General features: G+C 36.4%; 3 protein-coding genes across 5 annotated transcripts in view; 2 read left to right on the top strand and 1 right to left on the bottom strand.

The window, feature by feature from the left end:
• The window catches only part of LOC120347791 (2-oxoglutarate dehydrogenase complex component E1-like), a 38,697-nt gene extending 31,180 nt beyond the window's left edge, over positions 1-7,517 (top strand). For all 3 annotated transcript variants that reach the window (XM_078117583.1, XM_039417883.2, XM_039417884.2), the window contains exons 18-21: positions 1,292-1,396; positions 2,975-3,157; positions 3,667-3,875; positions 5,209-7,517. In XM_078117583.1, coding sequence (XP_077973709.1) covers positions 1,292-1,396; positions 2,975-3,157; positions 3,667-3,875; positions 5,209-5,311 — 600 coding nt within the window. In that variant the 3' untranslated portion in view covers positions 5,312-7,517. The remainder of the gene's footprint in view (positions 1-1,291; positions 1,397-2,974; positions 3,158-3,666; positions 3,876-5,208) is intronic.
• Positions 7,518-8,726: 1,209 nt separating this feature from the next.
• LOC120347807 (steroid receptor RNA activator 1-like) lies at positions 8,727-11,751 on the top strand. The gene is made up of 2 exons (XM_039417911.2): positions 8,727-8,913; positions 10,218-11,751. The coding sequence occupies exon 2, from the start codon at positions 10,240-10,242 to the stop codon at positions 10,987-10,989; it is 750 nt and encodes a 249-aa protein (XP_039273845.2). The 5' UTR covers positions 8,727-8,913; positions 10,218-10,239; the 3' UTR covers positions 10,990-11,751.
• Positions 11,752-12,582: 831 nt separating this feature from the next.
• On the bottom strand, positions 12,583-17,955 carry LOC120347811 (oligosaccharyltransferase complex subunit ostc-B-like). The gene is made up of 4 exons (XM_039417915.2): positions 17,718-17,955; positions 17,242-17,335; positions 15,790-15,987; positions 12,583-12,926 (listed from the first exon to the last, which is right to left on the bottom strand). Exons 1-4 carry the CDS (start codon positions 17,854-17,856, stop codon positions 12,908-12,910), a joined length of 450 nt encoding a protein of 149 aa, XP_039273849.1. The 5' UTR covers positions 17,857-17,955; the 3' UTR covers positions 12,583-12,907.
• Positions 17,956-18,227: the final 272 nt, after the last annotated feature.

Below are 18,227 nucleotides of genomic sequence, written 5' to 3'. Positions count from 1 at the left end.
AAAAATATTTTTTTCCATTTTTGCCTTATTTTTAATAGCGTATTTTTCAGTCAGATTTAGACTTTACATCCCTTATTGGGTTTTACATATTTGAATGTTTCTGAAATGAAATGAGAAATTGGTATGGTTAGGGAAAATTTTTTTTTTTCAAATTTTGCTATTTTAATAAAAATCCCCTTTGGGTTTACTTCCTAATCGATTTGTTCTGTCAAGTTTGAGCAAAATTCAGCAATTTTTTCATGTCAAAAAGTTTCGCCTTGATGAAGACTCAATAGAAGCTGTCACTTTGATGTGAAGATTTACCATTCACTGAATTATCATACTGGCCATTTCACTAATTTCTTATCTATATATTTTCAACGTTTATGTGAACTCCCCACACAGCACAAGGCTCTATGCGAGCAGCCACTGATACTGATTCATAAAACAAAAATATTATTTTCAAGCTCAGAATGTAATAAGATTTGTGTAAAGATTAATATGTTCAGGTTACAGGCGTTTGGCTGTTTCTCCTACTTTCAAAAATTCATATATTACATCATTTTTTCCAGTTATTCATGGTATTTCTAGCTGTGCATGTTTCAAGCATTCCAAATTGACTATGAATGCATACCTTTCTACTAAAGCAACCATATGTTTTCAAAGTGTTCCATTCGAAGCCCCAGCGCTTTGTGAAAGAAACCTAGAGGCTCTGTGCGAGATATTCGTTTACTTAAAAATACTGACTTGACTATATTTGTAACTGTCCAAAGTAGCAATAACGGCATAGATAAAATTTGGAGATACAGTAAATACTTTCCAAAGAAGCAATAACGACATAGATAAAATTTGGAGATACAGTAAATACATCCAAGCCATTGAATAAAGTAATTTTCATTTACTCAGGAACATTAATTGGAAAGTAACATTGTATTTTTAATTTTTATTAATTTATTGTGGAGCTTCGTAAATAATTGTTCTTCTATTCACAGGCTCCATAAAACCAAATGTTTGAGAACCCCTGTACTAAACCATATTATTGGTTTTTCTCTTCTCCCACTAATTAATATACAAACGGCACCCCCTTAGTATGTGTACCAGGTTAAGGTTAGGCCATACTTTTATTCCGGTTTTCCCTATTTTAGTTCTATTACTAGTTCGGGGACTGCCAAGTGGATATACCCCCTGCCCATAGGTTTCAGTCCCTCCACACAACTCGATGTAAAGTGGGCGAACAAAATTAGTTACCTCCATATTGAGGCATATACTTACCCACAAATCAAAAATAAAAACTACTCCATCACTTTTCCAGGTTCGTCAACTTCAAGATGCAAACTGGATCATCATGAATATCTCAACACCAGCCAACTATTTTCATGCGTTGAAGAGACAGGTTGCACTGCCATTCAGAAAACCAGTAAGTGGAGATTCTTTACTCTGAAAAAGTCTCAATGGAGTATATTTGAACAGTGGTTCTTAAACTTTTTAAGCCGTTCCCCCCTTTTTAGAATTTATATCGAAGGTTTAGCGTCCCACCTCAAAAATAACTAGCTAACAATAGGGTATAGGATTAGTTAAGTCAGTTACTTGTTTTCGAAAGCATGGACTGGGCTTAGTGCTGGAGGAAGCCGTAGAAGACAAGCGGTTACGTGAACCTTTCTGCCTCCTCATGGAGTACAGCAATCCTCTCGCACATAACTATCCCCGCATAGGATTAAAACCTGCGAACCCACGCAGAGTATTCAAAGGTGTGATTCCAATTCCAAACGCTTAGCACGATGCGGCACTACTCATTTTATTAGAAAAACATGTTGAAAATATGTCCATGGAATCGTAATCTATGAATAATAAAGAAATGTAAATATCCAAATCCAAAATAACGTGGCAAGATCAAGTCTAACAAATATATTTATTTTTAAATTTTTAATTAGCTTTACACTCTTTCAAAAATTGTCTACGTCCCCCTCACGGAACGTGCCCCATCGTCTGAGAACCACTGTATTAGAAAAAATGGGGCTCCCGAGGTATGCGAATCAAGATGGCGGACATCGGAATGTAATATGTGTACTAGGTTAGGGTTAGGCCATAATTTTAGCTATAAATACTACGGGAGGCTCTTGGCTAGTCTTCGAACTGATAATAGGACTAAACTAAGGAAAATTGGAGAAAAATTATCGCCTAACCCTAACCTGTTACCCATGTTACGTTCCGATGTCCGCCATCTTGGTTTGCATACTTCGGGAGCCCCGAAAGAATATTATGTTGGTGGGAACAGAAGAATGAATGAGGGCGACTCCATTTTATGTCTAGTTTGGAAGTTTCCCATCGTCATAATCGAGCCTTGGCCCAAAATCGACTACTTTACAATAACAGCGAATATTAGGCTAGATCTCCCTGAGTGAAGTGAGAGACTTTTCAGTATTTTCTCTAGACGGAGGCGTTAGACAATTGAACATTAATATTGAATTGGAGTTCTGTCATTTTTTGCTTTATTAAATGGGCCGTTTGACAAGCATTCGTTGATACACAAAGTCATTTTCCATCTCCTCAAAGTAATTGAATTAATATCAAATTTTTGTTAGCTCAACCACGATTTTTTTAGGTTTGAGCTGTTGATGGGGGCCAGATGCTTCCAGTCACTTCTTTGCTCCTGTTTTTTTAATGGCCTTAGCTGCTGCGTTGGTTTCTTTCACATTCCTGGTCGCAACACATTGCTTTGGGGGTGAGGTGGCCTAGTGGTTCCCACCCACCTCACCAGAATGTGACAATTTGTTCTAGTTCTGTTACGAGTTCACGGTATGTCTCTGTTCACCAAGTGAATATCCCCCTGCCCATAAGTTTTAGTCACTTTATACAACGTGATGTAAAGTAGGCGAACGAAAGTAGTTACCTCAATATTGGTACACACATTTCTGGAGCGCCATATTTTGTGTGTGGTTTTTCTCTGCCAATAAATGCTAGGCAACTTTAATTAACAAAATTCCTTTTTTCTTAGCTCATCATATTTTCTCCAAAAAGTCTCCTTCGTCATCCAGAAGCCAGATCTTCGTTCGATGAAATGTTGTCCGGGGAAAAGTTTCTGAGGATTATCCCAGAAAGTGGTCCGGCCAGTGAAAACCCGGAGGAAACTAGAAGATTGATCTTCTGCACTGGAAAGGTGTATTATGACATCAAAAAGGTATAATTATTTGGTTTCTGCTGGACTAACTCTCAACCCTTTTTCTATGCTTTTGTGTCGGTGATCCGTATGCATATAATGCAAGGATGCTGTAGCAAGATATATTTGTTTGTCAACCTGATAAATGTTTGTCTGAGGAAGTCTGACCGTTGTCAGACGAAACGTTACAGAAATATATTTGTGTTAGTGTGCAGCAACACTCTTGAATCGCTTAGGATTGTTATCTTTACTCTTGCTATGCTAATCATATCCTATCTTATGACGAAAAAATGGCGTTCCAGAAGTATGTGTACCAATATGGAGGTAACTAATTTTATTTGCCTACTTTACATCAAGTTGTGTAAAGGGACTGAAACCCATGGGCAGGGGGGTTATTCACTTGGCTAACACAGACAGTCCCCGAACTCGTAATAGAACTAAAATGAGGACAATCGGAATAAAATTATGGCCTAACCCTAACCTGGTACACACACTACGGGAGTTCCTAATAAATTCCATTTTTATCACAGGAGCGCGATGAACGAGGACTCACAAATGACGTGGCCATCACTAGGATCGAACAAATCGCTCCTTTTCCGTTCGATCTTGTTGAAAAAGAACTCGAAAAATATCCGAATGCACGAATCGACTGGACGCAAGAAGAACACAAGAACATGGGTTTCTATGACTACTGTAAACCTAGGATAAGGACGACCAGCAAGTGGTCAAGGAGAGTACAGTAAGTTGTATAGGTATCTCCTTTATTAGGGGGTCTGACAGGACAAAATTTAACCCTTTCCATGCGATTTTTATTTTTTAATAAATAATCGTATTTGCTACGCCGATTTTATGCACTTGTACCCCCACAACTAATCGATCGACTAACGAAAAAATAATGATCCTCTGCTGCCCACTGACGGCTCGTTGGAAAGCTTATTTAAAGAGCTTGCAATTGGCGATTAAAAAAAAGATTCTTTAAAAGTGGTGGTCTGAGTCACAAACCGGATAGAAAAAAGGCATTTTTTTTTCTTGGGAGTTGAAACTTCAAACCGTGATAAAAAATAGAAATATTCGCTAAATCCTTTACTGTTACCGCTATGTGGTTGGCAAACAATAGCATAATATTGCTGTAGCAATTTCGTGATCTAACTCAAAATACTTTGGTAGATGGAAGGGATAATATGTCTTCTATTACCACTCAAAAAACACCGAAATTTGCATAAATTTCAAAAACACTTCCTCATTCCGTCGCAAATAAAATTCTCGTCATAAACGAAAGCAAGATTTACCGTCGCTCATGTTAATCTCGAAGAAGACTTCTTATCAATAAACTAAAACCCGGAAAAACTAGACCAACAGTTTGCGACCCATTGCTGAATAAAACAGTGAAGTACATCAACGTACCCGCCGCAATCTAGCGAGTTTTGTCGTGGATACGTATACGTGCCCACCGCACGGAAAGAATTAAAGCTTCTCGCATCGTGGCATCATGATCGGTAAAATGTGTCACAATAATGCAAAAAGTGGCATCATGTTGTGAACACCGACATCAAGATGCCTACTGGATGTAAGAAACTGTGTTTGTTTTAAATATTCCATAATTCACAAAAATTTTGGCACGAGGCACAAAATGTGTCATTATACTATAAAATGTGGCATCGTGATAAAAAAAACATGGCATCATCCTATGCAAAATGGGGAATCCTAATCAAAAATGTTACTATGACTACTGTACACCTAGAATAGGGACACCAGCAAGTGGTCAAGAACGGTACAGTAAGTTGTATAGGTATCTCCTGATATTAGGGGGTATGGTTAGTGGCGTATCTAGCATATGGCAGCCCTGACTCGAGCTATGGGCGCAGTTTGCTCGAAAAAAGTGCCATTTTCCCATTATAAAATATTTCATGATGCTCAAAAAGTGTTCCACGAGGTAAAAAATGTGTCCTCATGATTCAAAAATGTGGCATCGTGATAAAAAATGTGACACTGTGATGAAAAATGTGGCATCTTTTATGCAAAATGGGAATCATAATACAAAAATATTACTAACTACTCCATTTATCATTCAGCTACACCGGCCGTCAGCCAGAATCAGCGCCAGCATCAGGCAGCAAGGCCTCCCATATCATACAACAGAAGAAATTATTGAATGACGCTTTCAGAAAATTATAATTACAGTTTTTTGTTGAATAGGTAGGGTGAATAAAATTGGGGATTCCCCTCTAAGGGAGGATTTTAGAATTTAAAAAAATCTAAAATTCAAACAATTTAAAAAATGACTGAAGTTTTTTTCACGAATATTTTTCAGTGTTCCCCAATTTTATTCATTCTGCCTTTAAGTCACTCTTTTCAGTATCTAGTGTAATAAATGTATAAACTCATAATTCCTTGAGGAATTTTTTTCAAAAAAAGTTTTTTTTGGTGGTTAATTTTGTTTTGCATATCTAGGAAGTTTCAGTTTTTTGTTTTAAGTAATTCATTTAAGCTTAGCGACTAATTTTTCATCTATGAATAAAATATGTATTTTTGTTAATTTAGGGACTCTCATCATAAAGTAATTTATATAAAATAAACATTGAATTTTTCTGTGTAGCTCCTGTCACGTATAGTCACTTAGCAAACTTGTATTTTTGTCAATTTAAACAGGATTCATCGTGGTTTAATTTATATGAAAGTGAACATTTAATTCTTCCGTGTAGCTCGCTTCATGATATTCATAAAGTAAACTTGTATTTTTGTTACGCACATCGTAACTAATTTACATGAGGTGAACAATTTTTTTGTGTAGCTCAAATTTGTGATATATACAAATTAAACATTAATTCAAACAGAATATCATCATAAAGCCAATTTATTGTTAGTATTTGTTAAGTACGCAAACAAAATGGAACTCTCTGCCTGTCGGAACACATTTTGGAATCAATAAAATACAAAGTAAACATTTTTTCTGTGTAGAATTGAGTTTTTGATTGTGCTGCCAAATATCTGGACGATATAGCATATACCTGACATGTGAATGTGTTTTTGAATGAGCTGATATTTTTTGAACCTATTTAATGGTATGGGCTTGACTGTTAGGGAATGGTTGTATTTTGGATGCATTTTTTGAAAATCTATGATCTATCACATAGGTTTTTCACAAAAGTTTGAGAAACCCTTATCTATCATATATTGATGAATTGTTTGATATGTTTGAAGTCACTAAATTCTGAACATCGCTAGCCTTGGATATGTGGACATTGCATGTTAGATCATCTCATCCATTTTTAGTGGCTAAAACAGTATTCACGATATCTATTATTATACCATTAGCGTTTTGCACATATTTTTCGATAAGTTCAAGTTATAAGTTTCATTTAAACTCTGATTGCAACATCCTCTAGTTTTGGATATGTTAACATCCCATTTTTGGTCATAACACAATTTACCTGGTCTTGCTGGTGGTTTATAACCAGTGGTGGGTTTCAGCCGGTTTGCACCGGTTCTATAGAACCGTCTCACGGGATTTTATGAAATCAGCGAACCGGTTAGAATTACTAAAAAACATGTAACAGAATCGGCTTAAAAATATGACTTTTTAGTGGAACCGGCTGACAAATACTTTGAATCCCACCACTGTTTATAACTGTATAGTCATACCATATGGCATTTTACACGTGAGTTTAAATTCTGTTTTGTTAAAAGTAAACTCTGGACATCCTAGTTTTGGATATTTTTCATCCCATTCTGTATTGCAACTCTATTTTCATGATGTTTACTAATCACCATTTTTTCATTTGGTTTTGATTGCTCTGTATATGCATGATCTCATGGTTCACCTACAATGTGTAAATATTTCAAATTAATATTTTACTGTATTGTGTACTCTGATAAGAACTGTAACATCTGACGAATGGTTAATAATATATGAAATCGATCAAAATATATATCCATGCAGGAGCTCCTAACATATGCAGCTCGACTTTCCGGTGGACTTAATGTTTGCTTATTTGTCCCAAAATGTGTTTGTGCCTTTCAAACTACCTGCATAGAAAGTAAACTTACATAGTGTAAATACTGTGAATATGTGTACAAACACTATGTCAGTGTAGAACACAGTTGTGCGACATGTATGCGCCACAAATATGAAAAAACCTCAGGACTGCTACCCATGTATGCCTAGCCTTCAAGTAGTTGTTTTTGGACATTTTACAACCCCCGAAAACATCTTTTTTGTAAAATTGGATTTCTCAAAGAGCTGGAATTGTTTTGTGGACTTTTTGAACTGGTACAGTTGAATTGTTGATTTTTTTTTTTTTTGGCACTGTTCATAACTTTGTTCATTTTCCTCAATGCATAGCGATTTATTGTAAAAATATAAGTTTCAAGCACATTGTAATATGGCTGTTAGAATTAGTTTTACTGATTGAAAAGTGAGATATACTGTTTTGAAATCTGGCATGGTACAAAAAAGAGTACTCCCATAGTATGTGTACCACGTTAAGGTTAGGGCATGATTTTATTCCAATTTTCTATATTTTAGTTCTATTACGAGTTTGGGGACTGGCTGTGTTAGCCAAGTGAATATACCCCTGCCTATAGGTTTTAACATAGGTAGGTCATCGCACTTTTACAAACCCCTCTCTCGTCAATAGGCGCGGTCATTTAGGCGCGGCGGTGTGGCTCAACAGGCTAAGCGTTCGGAATACGCTCGGCACCGCACCAATACGCTCGCCACCGCACCTCTAATTACTCTGCATGGGTTCGCAGGTTCGAATCCCGTGCAGGGATGGTTATGTGCGAGAGGATTGCTGGACTCCTCGCCGTCGTTGGGTGGTTCACGTAACAGACCGGAACCGCTGGTCGGTTACGGCTTCCTCCACCACCAAGTCCATGCATCCGAAAACAAACAATATAACTAATCCCATACCCGACTTGGAATGGTAACCGGACGAGAGGCCGTGGTTCGCCATATGGATATGCCGTCTTATCGGCTTTCCTCTCCCCCGGGATAAATATGTAAATCCTATCCAATACCCACAGGTTTCTGGTCGGTTACGACTTCCCCCGCATCAATTTATGGGAAAGAATACGGTAACTTGTTAGGGATGGTGCAGTTGTCAAACGGTTTTTTATGCTGAAGTTGCAATCAAACATTTTGTGAACGCTGCTTTTGGATGACCTAAAAGTATGAAGTAACGGTTTCCGCTAGTCGAGCGATGGGCCCATCGGGGTGAATGAATGGCCCGGTTTTAAATCACGTTTTGCCCAACCGATATCATCAGGTTGTCTGCGCTGGGTTACTGGATCAGATAAATAGAAAATAATTTATTTTTGAATATTTCATTACATACAAGTACATAACAAAGTAAGAAAAAACGACAATAATCAGGAGGGCGCGTGTAGACTTTAAAGGTCGAAACTTTCTATCGGGACAAAACACTCTGATTCTCTGAAGCAAGCATCACATCAGTAAACAATCACAATAAAATCAGCGATAGTTTGCCGTTACGACCGCATGTGGGAATATTCAAATAATAAATTTTTACATTTGTATAAACTTCGATGGTGCGATAAAACTGCTACTTGGTGCCTCTTTACTGTATTTGTGACTCGCGTCACCACCGCCAGCTGCCTTGTTTTGAACGTCACCGCCTGTGACGTGTTAAAAGTTGGGGGATTTCCCTAATACTAGATTGAAGTCGCTTTCTTGTATACTGTTTTGGACTGAGAGAGGCTGTCCTATATCTGGTTTTCTTCATTTTGGTGGGTTTAAAGTTGCCGGCACTCGTAAGGTGAGTTAATAGAAAAATTACTTAAATCTGTTTTCGTAGTCTATGTCTATAAAAGTGTGTCTTGACAGCCTGAGTCTTGTCTTGTTAGGATTGGGTAGTTTGCATTTGGAAATGATGGATTAGTTTCATTCGAAATGTGAAATCGTACCGGTAGGCTATATCTTACTAAAATGTGGAGTATTTACAAAATTTTAAATGACTTATTGAACTAATTTGGCATTGTTTTGACAATAAATGGTTGAGAAATTTTTGAAAATAATGAGATTTTTACTAAGATTAGATGACTTTAACGATTTGTCAATTTATTTTAAAATCGAGTTGCAGGATTAAATCTTGTTCTGGTTTCCAAAGGTAATTTGTTTTGTAGACGATTATAATTAATCTTAAGTGCCAACGAACGCTTTATATGTGTGCTTTTGAATGTTGGGGTCTAGTATAGTTTAGTACCACACATACTTCTAGTGGGCGAAGCATAACAGTTTTTTCACATGTCAATCCTAACCCCCACCTGACTACTCCATCCAAAAATTACAACAATGCGATGTCACAGTGACGTAATATAGCCCTTCAAAATATGCGAACTGTCATCCAAGACGCATTCATCTGCGCATCCAAAATCGAACAGCTATTTCTCTCGTTTTCTTGTCCCGACGATCCCAGCATGAGAGATCGCTGACGTGAGTCAGTTCTTTATCGTCGGCGCCGATGCCATTCCGGGCGATCTTGCGTGATTGTGACGTCGTAGTGAAATAATTTTTGGATGACGTAGTCAGGTGGGGATTAGGATTGTCATGTCGAAAAATTTCGATGCTACGCCCACTAGAAGTATATTATGTGGTACTAAACTATACCAGACCCGAAAGTTGCTTAGCAAATCTGTAATCAGTATTACTTGTGCCGGGTCTCGTGTGGTTTCGTACCTAAGGTACTTCTAGTGGACATAGCATGACAATTTTTTCATATCAATCCTAACCCCTACCTGACTATGCCATTCAAAAATTACATGACTACGACATCACAATTATGTCATAGAGCTTGCCAAATATACGCCCACTAAAAGTCATTAGGTACAAAACTACATGAAACCCCTTGTGCCTACCCATCAAATTCACGCACCCGGAGCGAATAACGGGTTAACTATTCCCATATTTGTCATGGTTTGGAACTGAACTGAATTAAGCCATCTTATCAGCATAGATATGAAAATCCTATCTTATCATCAAAGATAATATGAGGGTACCAAAAATATAAAACAATTTAAAATTGGACAGATACTTTAATAATCAAATTTTCCTTTCATTCAGATCTACAAATAAACAATAGACAATGAATCCTGGCGGGCCCGGTTGGAACGACCCCCCATCTCTCTCATATGAAACTCATTCTCAGACAACTGGTAGAAGAAATCTACTCACTAAGAGAGTAGGGTTACCAGATTTGAAGATGCCATCTGCTAAAAATTCCTCGGAAATTCAAAACACAGAAAATAAAACTCTAACTCAATTAGATGGCTCTCTACCCCCGCCTCAAATTTCTGGACCTCCTCCAGATGACACAAAACTTCAAAAATCTTCTGAATTAACGAATAAAACTAAAATTGCGAACCAAAATGAAGAAACGAATACAATGCCTACAATGTTCAATCCTATGTCTTCAGAAAATTCAGCAACAAATCCCACTCCTGCCATTTTTAGTCCAATTGAGGGTGCAGAAACAACTAATGAAGAGTTGAAAAAGTCTGAAGAGATGGAAAATGTAGATTTAGAGACCATGGATATTGATGTAGTCACAGAGCTTAAAAATATTGTCGAAAATTGCGAGAAAGAGAATATTTTTTCGAAACAAGTTGGACAAACAATTTTGAAAAAAATCGACATTTTAGAAAAACAGTTAAATGATAACAAATTACCGAATATTGTTAAAGAAAAAATGGATTTGCTGACGAAACATTTGATGGTGAAAAAGTACTCTGAAGCCTGGGATATCCATGTTGCGTTAATGTGCGATCACTCTTCAAGTGTTATGCAATGGATGGTTGGCATAAAGAAATTAGTTTCGGAAGCTAAGAAGTTGTAATGGGTATATTTCTTCTGTTAGCAAAATTACCATGCTGAGTTGCGGATATTCATTATCAAAAATTAAATTTCTTGTGAGTTCGGAGCTGAAATTTACATCAACCAGGGGTAAAGAAAATTTCTAGCGTTTTTATCGTAAATTTTCTCCACGGGCAGCAGATATGCCACTGGTGCATGGCCTTGCTTTTAGCAAAATGTCTTATAATATAAAAAACTTTGCTGACATCAAGTAGTATAATTTGGTGTACTGTTGCACTTACTAGTAGCTATGTCAAATTGAAACTAATTTTTTTTAATGTGCTTTTTATTCATTTACATCATAAGTTTTATTTAATTAATTGCAAGATCATGATTTATATATATATTTTGCTACTAAGTAATCATTATATTTTTGTCCCTGACAGCTGACATATTCCAATATGTCCGGTACTTTACAACTACCTTTGTTGATATTTGGAATCTCAACAGACCTGACTTTCCATTTATTGAAGAATCTTTATTAGGTCATTAAATCTCCATGAAACAGGAATTTGGAGGAACTATTGAGTTTGAGGTTTGCCAGCAATACTCAAATTTGAGATCTTAACCTTGAGACAGCAACGCCTTGGGATTTATGAGTTTATGTACCAAGTACATAATTGTTAACATAATAACTAATTGTACGACCACACAACCAGTAAGTATTATGTTTTTAGAAAGTACTATTTATTCAAATGTATCTTACTTTATCATAGCAATAAATATATTTACAGTAATAACAGAATTACTGAGTGTGAATCTACATAGTTTTATGGAGAGATAGAATTTGGAACATGCGGGATAGCAACGTACATTCATGGACCATTGTGCTTACAAATATGCTTCTTTCTAATATTTTTATAGTCTCATGGTCTGGTGCGCTTAAATTTGAACTAATGACACTTAGGTTGTGATTCACAAATGTGGTAACCCCCTATGAATTCTTAAAATATCATGGTGAGAGTCGAGGATGTCTAAAACAAATCGAATTTCAAATATTTTCATTTGGAAAAATCAGTATCACTGACAAAATAGAGAACAATGTTCGACTTGATGGAGAAAGTCGTAACGAACCACCCCACGACAGCGAGGAGTCCTTATTCCTAGCACTTATCATGATGCGCCACACTGCCGAGCCAGTTCTGGAACATCACCCCTTCTCCACAGACTTTGGCCAATATAATTCAACTAAGCCATCCCAGATAAGCTATAACAATCTCCTTACACCCTGTCTCACTTCCTGTATCAGTAAATACTTGTTTGAAACAACTTATCACAGAAAATGTCTGATTTGTCAATTCATATGGATAACACAGCAAGACCAATTTTTCAGCGCTCGACAGAAGTGCGTGTACCAATATGGAGGTAACTAATTTTGTCTGCCAACTTTACATCAAGCTGTGTAAAGGGACTTAAACCTATGGGCAGGGGGTATATTCACTTGGCTAACACAGACCGTCCCCGAACTCTTAATAGAACTAAAATAAGGAAAATCGGAATAAAATGATGGACTAAACCTAACATGGTACACATACTACGGGAGTACCCAATTTTCCCTAAATATTACACAAGCAAATAACAGTCATAGAAACCTTTTATTTATCGTGATTTTAAAAATTCATAACCAGAATAAGACATCACAAAATCAAAAATTTGGTAATTTTGATGAGTTTCAATAGTTCTTATATATATAAAGACTATGTTTTATTACAGAGATTGCCAAACTAACAATTTTACTATTTTGAATGTGTTTTGAAATAATGTTATCGATACATTCAAAAATAGTCATGTTTAAATAGATTTCATTTTCATAAAATTAGTTTGAGTTTTTTTTATAAATTTTAGCTTCATGTTTTGATGAGGAAGTGCTGATTTTGCTTCAATGAAATAACTTGAACTTCTCAGGACTGAAGATATCCCCTGGAAAAGAAAGGAAATAAAATGAATGAGAGTTTGATATTAGGAGAGGAATTTACATATTTATCCAAGGGGGAGAGGAAAGCTGATAAGATGACCTAATCATATGTCAGCCACAACCTCTCATTCGGTTACCAGTCCAGGTCGGGTATAGGATTAGTTAGCCAGTTATTTGTTTTCGAAAGCATGAACTTGGTGATAGAGTGTATACACGAACCACCCTTAATAATATATTCGTAAATGCCCGTAAGTGAGTTTGTACTTAATAATGCAATAACAATGGCTCGCCAGAGAAAAGAGCAATTTTGACACACATATAAGTAAAAGAGTAATGGCCTAGTGCACTGCTCTCAAAACCAGTGAACCATCGCTCGCTTCTGGGCACAGTAATATTTTCAGATGAGCCACAAACAGGGATGGCCAATTCGAATAAAGTATTCGAATGTATTCGAATATCTCGTCATTCGAATATCGGAATTCACGTTCATAAGAATATCGGATATTTGTGTGACGTCACACATTTTCGACGCCGCTTTCAAGACGTTTCCGTTGAATGAAAACATTCTCGATAGAAACTTGCGCGTGATTGTTTTCATCACTCATCAGCGTAACGTGTTATTTAGGCCCGTAAACGCCTTTACGATTGTGTTATTTTATCTAAAACAAAAATTTTCCACTAATTTGTTCCACGATAACGATAACATTTATTTTATTTTTGTTCGGCACGGAATTGTGAATCTGGTAAATACGCTCATCGGCGGCGAGTTTCTAAAGACAACGCAACTTTTTGATTGAAAAGCGGCAATTTAAAATACTGAAAATAAAACCGTAAACAACATAAGTTTTATTGAAGCCCGCGAAAATTTGAAAAACGCTTTTCTAGGCAGTGAAAATTGCAAAATTTCGTGTGCCTCTGGCACACATTATGATTGGTCGGCGTTTAGAAACATATCGTCACGAATTGAGGGCGGGATTTGCCTGATTATCCATTACTTTAAATTGCCGTCGAATATTTTCGGGTTAACACGATACAAGGTTTGAAACGCGACTTTTTCTCTGGTTGTGAGGATGCATATAATATAATTAATCTAAAGTATATTCAATCAATTTTATTGTGATGAAATAAATTTTACTCTGAGATATTTTACTTTGAGCATTTCGATCGAGCGGAGTCACTGTTAACAAGTACATCTAAATATTTGCCGAATTCGCAAAATACGGATAAAACAATATTTAATCGGACAGTTTACCTCACGTTTTGATTTTTATGGCCGCGGATTGCAATGGTATATAAGAGTGGTGAGGATTTTATTTTGTCGACGCAACCGCAGGTTAAATTGAAGACAATTAAATTAATAAGAGCAAGACATTTTAAATATGCCCGTGTCGGTCACGAAATCATCACTTTGCACAACAGAAAAATATATATTCGTTGTTATATTATTTGTTGTAAAAGTCGACTCTTTTAACAGGTGGCATAATCGCGGCGATGAATATGTAGTTTAAATTTACTGCTAAACTTTATATGTATATTCATTGTATGAAATGAATTATTCTCTACACTTAACAGGATTTTATATAATTATTTGAGATTTTTCTAACGGCGTTAACGAGTTGTCAAGATTGCAAAAATGCGTATTTAAATTAAATACATCAGGCAGTTTATCTCGTAATTTTAGGTCACAGATTGCCGTGGAACGAATAGTAATGTTTTTTTTGACGTAAGAAGAAGCAACCGCGAGTTATGTTGGACACATTAAATTAATATATATAGATATTTTAGAATCTCGTAGTTGTCATGGATTGAATATTTTACATAACAGAATGATCATTATACGCTGACAAGAAGACGGCTGTTTTAACGAGCGCGGAATCGCGGTGGGCATTACAGGCGGCAATGAGAATTTCCGATTTCGAAAATCCTGGCTGCACGCTGGCAGTGGTGGTCATCTATTCTCTACTAATTTATTTCTAACTCCAAACACAACAATATGTTACACATAATAACAATATGGTTCACATAAATTTATATACAAATATACTGGTAGGTAGTAGAATACTCTAGGCTTAAATATTAGAATTTTCAAAGGCACAATGGATTTTCGATTGTTGTTGCCAATAAATTTTATTACTCTCAGAAAATATACACAATTATCTGAATACAAGTGGTATTTTTGTCAATAGACTCGACTATTATCGTAATATCATGGTACCAATGATAGAAAGCGTTAGACAACTCCTTGGCTATCTTTTCATATGGTCATTTGTACAAAGTGAATAATTTTAATAAACTGACTGTGTCACAAGTTGCTATTATTTTTTATTGATAGCTATAAACTATCAATTACTTTGTGTACATATACTGTTGGTCTGTGGCTTCATTCTGATATTTCTATTGAAGCTTATTTCCTAATTTACTGGGTTTTAATCAACTAAAACAAAAATGAGTTATTTTCGATTTTAGAATGTATTCGGAATTCCAGATTCGAAAACATTATTTTAGAATGTATTCGGAATAGTTTGGTATTCGGAAATGGCCATCCCTGGCCACAAACCTATTAAAAATTGCTAGAGTTATTGGCAAATTAAGTTGGATTGACGTGAGCAGTAATGAATGACGATACTGTTTTTGCTACAAGGTGGCATTCTTATTATTACGTGAATGTGCCTATTTTTGCGGAAAGAATTTCTTGCTTTTTTGTAGTTTTCCCAGGCCACAGAAATTTTGGGCCAAAAAATGGAGACCCTCGGCATAAAGAAGCTCTTTACATATCATTAGAAAACAGTGGCTGCTTATGTAGCCTAGTGCCTATTTCGAGGTGAAACGGTGAATAATTGTCGTAAAAAGAAAACAAATTCAACTCACGGTAGCTTCATTCTCATGAAAACTCTTGACATAAAAAAGCTGAGGATGACAGCAATCATGCCAATCACAAGTAGAAGGGTTCGATTGAGTTTTGGAATGTTCGGAGCGTTTGATTTATCCAAGATAATGTATCCTACACCACCTAGTGAGAAAAGAAACGAGGACGCAAGACCTTCCATGATGTATTGACCGTTCACCCTGTCAAAATTAAAAAGAATAAAATAAGCAGAGTTACAGGCACTGAAATGCCCAGAGTGAAAGAAGACTATCTGTAAGCAAAGTTACAGGCAACCACTAAAATTTCATGAGCTACTGGGACTACCGTATATGCTCGTTTCAACGCCCGATCTTGAATAAGGTCCCTTTGAATAGCTGCCCGTGTGAACAGAACATAAAAATACATAAGGACCGGTGCTCGAATACCCGCCCGATGTAAAAGCTGATTTTTCAGTGGTAGAAAACAATAGGAAATAACAGGGCTTTTGTCACAACCCTGTTGAATTTTAAGCGCTGGTAGATAACACTCACGCCTTAGGCGTCCAATTACATAACAGATAGCATTGATTACGTAACACCGTGGTTCTTAAACCGGGCGTCGCGAACCCCAAGTGCGTCATTTCAACGTGCGTTTGACGTGAATTAATTGACATGGAAAAAGGATTGATATCGTCAACTATTTGTTTTCAAAGATACCGTAATTTGTGTGTATAATTTTACTTTAAAAATAAAAAGCGCCCGTGCTTGAATAAGGGCCCGGTTAGTGAGTTTGGTTAAAAAAATATGGGCCCAGGCTACAAAATGAGCAAATACGGTATGTAGAATTAAGTAAGCATGATACACATGAGTGAGGCCAGATTACCACAAGACCTACGCTGATAGTCAGACGGAGCATTTTAAATTTTGAATTTACAAAAATATGAAAATTTGTACAGAAATGAGACTATGATAAAAGCCCTAGAAGAATCCGTATTGAGTAGTGTTGATCTTGGGTATAACGGGTCTGAATTACGGCCAAGTTATATATCTCAAGTAGCTTACATATCTCATGCTTACCACATCACATTATTTCTGTATGGTGAAAAAACAAAATACTGATACCCAGGGTGTAACAAATTGGGTGGCAATGTGAACTGGTAATATAGTTAGACATATTGTGGACTCTGTATATGAGATAGGATTCACATTTTTATCCTGGAGAAAAAAAAAGCCGTTATGGTGGATCACAGCTTCTTGTCAGGTAACCAGTACATATCGGGTATGGGATTAGTTAGCCAGGTATTGGTTTCAGATGCACTTCGTGGTGGAGTAAGCTGTAACCGACCAGCGGTTACGTGAACCACCCTGCAACGGAAAAGAGTCCAGCAATTCAGTTCAGATTCTAGGTGTAAAAACACTTTATAAAAATTTCATGGTGTAGATTAAAGAGGAATATTCAAAATATAGGATACAGACCTATAAGCCAGGAAGGCAACAGGTTTTGCGTTCCCTCTTTCATCGACAGTTTGTCCAACACTAGGTGGCTCAACAATGACATCATAAATAATTCCTAAAACAAAAACAGCCCGTAAGGTGGGTGTACTTTTTCTTTTGTTCTTTTGAACAATATATTTTTATTTATCGGATAAAACCCATTTCTACATAATACACAATACATGGTGTGAAATAAATGGATAGAACATGGTTTGTAGATGAGAAAATGTACAGGAAATTCGACATACTAACAATGTTACTAAAATATGTATAATTCTATAATATGGCTTGCATTGCTAAATCTGTACCTCGTGAAGTCTAAAAGTGACATTGGGCCGCCCTTAATGTAATTACAGTTTAACGCAACACAATGTTTTCCTGGTATAACGGAAAAACATCCGCATTTAACAATATGCTTCTAGAACGAAATTCAAAAACAGAAAATCCAGAAATCTCACCTGCCGTAACCAAAAAATAAGACACCATCACAGCGGCAAAAACGGTCATCGCTGATGGTTGAGAAATCCATGATGGCTTCTTCAGTTTTAAATTAGGTAATTGAAGTACAGAATACGGTATAGAATACAACTTTTCCATCTTATAAATTGTTCAAAAACTCACCAATGTCAGACAAAAAACGACGCTCAATCTACAAGATTCGCTCTCCGAAAATCGTGCATTCGTGGCAAATGAGAAGCAGAGCGTGTCTTTGTGTCAATCAGAAGAGCAATAGTGCGTGAAGTAGTGACGTCAAATAAATCTTACAAAATCACGGAAGTGTTTGTATTGTATAAACATGTTCATTATAGGATATTTTAAAATAATTTTTTTAATAATTTACAATCAAGAACCAGCAATATCAATATTAATTACGCTAGCCCCCGCTATGCAGCATATGATAAGATTTTCGTATTTATCCGAAGGGAGAGGAAAGGTATGATTGGTCCTAATCAGATGGTGAACCATGG

This window comes from Styela clava, chromosome 11 (assembly GCF_964204865.1).
Source record: "Styela clava chromosome 11, kaStyClav1.hap1.2, whole genome shotgun sequence".
NCBI classification, from domain to species: Eukaryota; Metazoa; Chordata; class Ascidiacea; order Stolidobranchia; family Styelidae; genus Styela; species Styela clava.
This window is presented reverse-complemented; position numbering and strand designations above follow the sequence as displayed.